Here is a 7271-nt window from a genome sequence, read left to right as displayed (position 1 = left end):
ATAAAATAAAATAAATAATAGACTATAAAATTTGGAAATATACACAATACACCATCTTCTCCAATCTTAATAATAATAAGGATGCTGGTTATTTATGTATAGCGGGAGTAATCGCTGACATTTATTCCTAGCGATATTTTTTTTAAATATGTTTATTTAAAAACAATTACAAAAAATAGATCCAAATAACAATTAAAAAAAACACCTAAAGACAATGGAAAAACGTTCGTCAGTTGAAGTCTGTGAGGAATGTTAATTAAAAAAGTATAAATAATAAAACTTTTAAAATATACGTTATAAAAACAATGATTATATGTTCTATAAAAATAAATCTGTACCACCATAAAGGGTCAGGGATGCAGTATTTTGTAAGAAAGTACAGTTACTAAACCTACGGTTGGGCAAGAAGAGGGTTTGGTCTGAATCCATCACGACTGCCTGATTTTTCTCTAAGTAAGAGTAACCACCAAACCCCGAGGGCTCCCGAAACCACAATATTGACTTACAGCTATAGTAACAGAATAAATAATTATCTGTCAAAGTCGGATTCGAACCCAGATACTTCGAGTTAACAGTACAGTTCCTTACCAGTAAGCCAGGCCGCTCTATATTCTATATTTAGCGGTAATGTTTAGTGATCATAAATATCCCTAGCGGCTAATTATTCCCAAAGATAAATTAATAATTCTGTCAAATTCTATAATTCGTTAAACGTGTTAACTCCAAGCATATAATAGAGAACTCGCATAATTGATTTATACAGAATTAGCTTATTTTGGATTTTATTTATGAAAAATGGTAACATTTAAATTTTGTCTGCCTTTCTATTGGTATGTTCTGTCAATGCGAGAGATCTCCACACAGATAAACCAGGGTATCCTAAGGGATTGCGAGCATTTTGAATAAGGGATGAGGGTTGACTTTATGTAAATTTGATTATTCATGTATAATCGTGGCTTATTTATGTACACCCTCGCATTCTACTGGAAATAAACATAAATCTTACATTTTCAACATCAGTAACAATATGAATAATATCCATCGAAAATAAAATCACAACATTTTTTAAAGTGATAGGAATTTTATTTGCAGGTGTTGGAAAATAAATGCTTGAAATTAGTTGGTAGTTACGAGAGACGAATAAATTATTATTTGGAGTTTGATTCGGGAATTTTTCACACGAATAATCTTTTATTCGACTAAATATACGACTAAACAATCCAAATACTTTTGTATTCGTAGGTTTGAAATTTAATTTCAATTGAATACGAAATTATTCGATTAAATATACAATTTTTTTACTTCCCTTATTTTTTACTTTTTCCGATTTGTAACGTCATACATTTCATATTTTCAAGATTAGGAAACGAAAATGTTATCGATTTTAAGGTCGTGTATGAATTTATTTTAACTCATCTGATTTCTAACATATTAGGGTCCATATGTTTTAGGAGATGCAGAAAATAAAAACGATTAAAAAAGGTTAAAAATGGGGCCATCCGTAGCTCAGTGGTTAGACACAGTCTTACTAATTTGATGTCTAGTGGTGGTGTCGGTTCGCATCCGGCATGTGGTGTTGACTTTTATCATTGAGTGGCAGTCCCACAAAATGAAAAACTTTGACCTACAACCATGGATAGGCAGTATAGAACTCCAGTGGGAGTCATGGCCGAAAAAAAAAAGGTTTAAAATAAGAAACGTTAAAATAAATCGATACACGATCTTAAAATTGATAGAATTTTCATTTTCTCCATCTCCTAACACTTAGAAAGGAACCCTAATATGTTAGAAATCAGAAAAGTAAAATTTATTTTCGAATAATTATTATTTGTTTAGAAAATTCAGGAATACAAACGTCTTCATCTCTCATCAATCAAATAATTTTTGTTCAACCATATTTTATTGCAGCAGTTAAATTTCAAGGCACTCTCGTCAAGCTAAACAAATATTTATAAAAATGTCGCCACAATTATCCTTAGAACGGTTATGTATTCAGGAAAATAAGAACAAACTAAATACTGGAATGCTAGAAACAAACTCTAAATCTTACGCTACTTGGTACACCAACATAACTTTACACGCTGACCTTCACATGCCCTGTTAACGAACACATACAGCCCAACTACAAACGTCTACATGACAAATTAAAATGACATCATAGCGCTCTCATAAACAATCATGCCCAATAACGCCCATAGAAGACTTAAGAGTCTAATAATTATAAAATTAGATATAATTGAAAGTACTTGAAAGGTTGTGAGACCAAAATACTAGAATTCTACGAAGTGAAAGTAATCATATATACGGATCTTTCGCAGAAATGACATATGGGAATCCCGCTTTCGAAAGTAGGACAAACCATGAAGAAATATTCACCGAAGCAAAAGTAAAGAGTCTTAAGACACTTTCTCAAACAGAGACAAGTGATCAGCACCTATTGCAAAGATGGACCATTCTCTAATCAGTAAAGCATAAATTTAGATCTTAGTTTGGGAAACTTCTTCGAATACAGTACTAATATGTCACAATTGTGTTTCATGTATTTTTAATATATGTGGCAAATTAATTTTGGTCTCACATAGTAGGAATTCAATAAACGCACAAATATATTTTTAAAAAAATTGAAAAGGGTTTCAAAAACTTATAACATATTCTTTAAACATTAAGAACCAAAGGATTAGAAACAACTTTACGGTATTTATACCAACAGAATTAGCAACACGTTGCAACATCAAAGTTTGTTCCTGCTTAGGATAAAATATTTACGATATAACTCCGGAGCTTAGTACTTCTAGCTACGGCACTTATTTATTAATATCCAGTAAATCCGATTGATTACATAAAGTTATGTGGAATCATATTCTCTGGAATCAGAGGAAACCTTTCAATTAGATACAGAGAAATGAAGTTTAGCCAACGTTTTTTCCAAAATACTTAACTAATGATAAACTTTTATTTGATTAAAAATGGGAAAAAAATTAATTTTTTTTTTTACTGTTTACCAAAAAGAAACTTATGCACTTCATAAAACGGTATGGAAGTTATGTTTATGTAAATGTCAACACTCATAGTATGTCTTATATCTAGAATTATTAATATTATGGCTCAAAACAAATATAATCATGAAAAATTACCACAATATATGAATGCAAGTTCTTCAAATCCAAGAAGGCTCACCTGAAACTGAAAAAAATAAATAAAATTAATATTAATTAACAAAATACAATTCATAATTCATGTAAGTTCAATAGATAATTATTTTCGATGAAATAGATAATTTTCGAAATGAAGATTTAAAAATTCAGGGTCAAACAGCCAAAAGTAGCAGCAAAAGTTTCGATATGAATTACTATTAATATGATATCGGGAAAAGTTTTGTGAGTGATTTCTGACATTTGGCCAACAAATGCCTTCTGGATCCTATCGCAGGAGGCGTAATGAAAAAAAAATAATGATTTGTTCTTTTTTAATTTTTGTTCATTATCTACCAGAATACCCACCTCACAAAAAAAATACTTTCCATTCAGACTAAACTTGTTAGTATGAGATTGGGTTTTTAACTTTTTTTTTTAATCTTTCATTTTTTTTATTTGCACCTGTAAATGTACATTTCAACCACCAAATGAGATGTTCTATCCGGCATGGCATGAGTTGGCATGAGGGAGATAGCACCCAGTGGTGCATCCTCCTGACGTTAAGTAAATTATTTTATTACACTAGGAGGTCCCACATCCAACTCTTCTTCAGCCTACGCCGAGTTACGTCAGGAAAGTCATGTGTTGCCATTTGTAGTATAAATCTATTGAAATGTCCATGCAGCGAGTTGTGAAACCGTTTTATATGAATGTGGTCCGTTACATATGGGTTTTAGTAAGTAATTGCATAAGTTTCTGTCTGAGCGATAATTTAGTACTTCTGAGTAGAATATAATTGCCTCAGTCGTAAATTTAGCGTTTTACGTTTTGACTTGTCGTTTGGGCCACATGTCAACCTTCTGTCATAGGTAAGTCCTAAATAAGTTACGGTGTTTTTTTGTGGTATAGGGTGATTGTCAATGTAAACTGAAGGGCATGTTTTGTGACGTAGAGTAAATGTGACAAGTTGTGACTTGACGTGGTTAATCTTGATTTGACATCGTGTGCACCATGTCTGTATATTGCTTAGACTATATTATAGTGTTAGTGTGGCTTGTAAAGGGTCTGACTCGAAATGATAGCAGTGTCGTCTGTATACGTCGTAGTTAGTATGTTTCGTAAAGTCGTTTGTGAATATAAGGTACAGAAGTGGGGCCAGGATAGGACCTTGAGAGACACCTTCAAATATTGGTTTCATTGATGTGTTCACTGAGCTTTGTCGGACAGAAAAGAAGCGGTCATGAAGAAATTATTGTAAAATTAAATAGTAGGTGCTTGGGAGAATTGGCTTGAGTTTAAAAAGAATGTCTTGGTGCCAAAGCCTACAAACACCTGAGTCACATCCAAAAATGATCCAGAAGCTTATAGTTTTAATTCACTAGCAGAAGAAATTAAGTCCGTGACCCTGTGTAGTTGTGTTGTGGAATGTAATGTGAGAAATCCAATTTGGTGGTCGGGTAATATGTTTTATCGTGAGTAATAAAAAAATCGAAACCTGTATACAAACAACAGAGATGAAAAATGAATGATCTTCGTTTTCCTGATTTGAACGAATGAGAAACCAAAGAATAAGAGAAGATATAGGAAGGAACCGTTAATGGATTTAAACTTAATGTAAAACAATATCTTAAACACAATGATTCAATTTACAGCGTGACTATTTTAGTTAGGAAATTAAATATGGACAAACTGTCATAATGTAGTCTACGTTCAAAATGAAAAGTACATTTTATCAGATTGGTATTCAAACAGATAAGTGGAAAAAACAAAACAAAAAAAAAAATTAAATTTCTAATTGACGGCTTCCGTGGAATAATAATTTGTTGGCGAAATGTCATGAATAAAGGAACCATTTTGAACATCATATTAGACATACTTAGTATTGGTCCATTTTGCCATGACTATAATTTGATGTTCAAAAAAGAAAAATTTTTCGTATAAGTAACAATTTATATTGGTATTTATTCATAGTAGTTATCATGCTTTTGTAACAACTATAAACATATATTTTACAGAGGGTACACAAGTTCAGAGTGGAATGAGAAGAGTAAAGTAACGGGAATGTGGGTAGGCGTACAACGAGGTTGCCATGGAACCTTTCAGCATTGAAATTATCAATTCGTAGGAAGAGACAATAGGGGACCGAGGTAGTAGCAGTGGGTAAGGCGTTTCCTATCTTCAGCGACCGCGGTTCAACTCATCTGTGTCACAATATTTTTTTTCTGGACTATCAGCGGGATTTATGAGATAGAAGGCCTTGGTTTGCCTATCACCATACAATCAATTAAATTTAAATTGGAACACGGGATTAAGGAACATGGAATACGAGGGGCCCAGGACTTAGGCTGTTTTACAATTACAATTGAGGGGGACTAGAATGGTTTCCGAATAATGAAGAAAATGGGTTTATTTTTTAGCATCGCCTTTTCCATGACCTTAATGCGTGATTTACCGGAACATATAAACCCGCATTCTAGTAAAAGTAATTGATTATTAGTCAACATAACTGTACTTCTTTTTTATCTACAACAACAAAGAGTAAGCGAAAAGTTATTTGTTATTAAAAGTTGTTTTTTTTTTTCAGCCCTGCTGAAGGTCTGAAATTCAGGTGAGAAGGTCGGCACAAATAAATAAGTTTTGTTTATTTGTGTATCTTTGCCGATGCACCCTCATAGTTGGCCGTAGATTGAGGACCTGTATGAGGAGAAGATGGTATCCTCATATCAATCTAGGGGCAACTATTAACAGCTCATTATGCTCTACTTATACTTGATGATTTTTTATCATAACATCAAATTCAGTGAGAGGTGTCAAGGAAATTCTTTAAATGTTATTTTATGAGTTAAAACTGTATGGAGTCCCGGGGCTCAAAGTGGTTGCCATTGGTACATTAGGGTGCCACAAGCCAATGCTTCTTTCTAAAAATATTGAAAAATAGTTAAGAACTATTTATTTGCAGACGTTTCGCCCCACTATTCTATCTCTTAGGTCCTAAAGATAAGTTATATTGCCGGGATAGGACTTAATAAGATTCAGAGGAGAAGTCTCGGGTTTCATATTGCCCTTTAGCTTTGGAAGTCCTAAACCCAGTCGTTCATATCCAACCCTGAGATTCTGACTGAGGAGCGATTCCTCAACCCAGTGGGTTAATAAACTCTTTGTACAAACAAGGGAAGGCTGCGAACGAGGAATAATATTATAATAAAACCTTTTTGGTAATACTAGGTCAAAACATACTTGAAACCATATGATACCACATCTGTACAATTATTAACCAGATGAACTAATGAATAGATCACCAATAAAGAAAGCTAAAAAAGAAACATATGACCAGGTACTTCTAATTTTTACATCAGTGATTCTCAATAACTGATTTTTATTCAAACTGTTTCTTATAACCCAATTTCTAGTTTTTCTTAACGTCACTCGACGGCCTCGATTTTAATTATTTATATTATTCATGTATATATTTTTTCAACATAGATAATTTTTTTTGTCGTATTCTTATATAATTTTGTTTTATTATATCCTTTAGTTGCTGTTTACTTTAATTCTGCTTTCTTCTTTGAATTCCTTACATTAGATATAATGCTACATATTGTATATATTATTTTATGTTGTATAATATATATTTTATTCTTTTTTTTATATTATATATTGTATTCTTATTTTTAACCAAGTTCACTCTATACTTTTATTTAGAATTTATATAGAGCTAATTATTATTAATTTATTGATTGTTAATTCATGTCATATAAATAAAATTACTCCATATATTATTTTTATATTAGCATATTGTGTTTTGTTAATTGAATAATTAGTTTTAACGCTAGAAACTAATTCATATTGTACTGTTCTAGCTTATAAATCGTAGCAGTTCCCAAAGCACCCTAATAATCAAAAGTGTAACTAACACATCTGCATGACATTGTGGCATCGACTGATAGATGTCATCTGGTCGGACCGTATTGTGGCATCGACTGATAGATGTTGTCATCTGGTCGGACCGTATTGCTGCATCGACTGATAGATGTTGTCATCTGGTCGGACCGTATTGTGGCGTCGACTGATAGATGTTGTCATCTGGTCGGACCGTATTGCTGCATCGACTGATAGATGTTGTCATCTGGTCGGACC

The 7271-nt window shown here is 32.5% G+C and overlaps 1 protein-coding gene across 2 annotated transcripts in view; it reads right to left on the bottom strand.

Annotated features, from left to right (window-relative positions):
- Cad96Ca (tyrosine kinase receptor Cad96Ca) overlaps positions 1-7271 on the bottom strand; it is a 153310-nt gene that overhangs the window by 86722 nt on the left and 59317 nt on the right. The window contains exon 2 of one of the 2 annotated variants that reach the window (XM_014431629.3): positions 3135-3183. The exons of the other annotated variant lie outside the window; for it this stretch is intronic. Within the exon in view, the coding sequence (XP_014287115.1) occupies positions 3135-3183 (49 nt within the window). The remainder of the gene's footprint in view (positions 1-3134; positions 3184-7271) is intronic. 2 annotated transcript variants of the gene reach the window in all.

Source organism: Halyomorpha halys, unplaced genomic scaffold, assembly GCF_000696795.3.
Source record: "Halyomorpha halys isolate HHAL.00 unplaced genomic scaffold, Hhal_1.1 Scaffold39.1, whole genome shotgun sequence".
NCBI lineage: Eukaryota > Metazoa > Arthropoda > Insecta > Hemiptera > Pentatomidae > Halyomorpha > Halyomorpha halys.
This window is presented reverse-complemented; position numbering and strand designations above follow the sequence as displayed.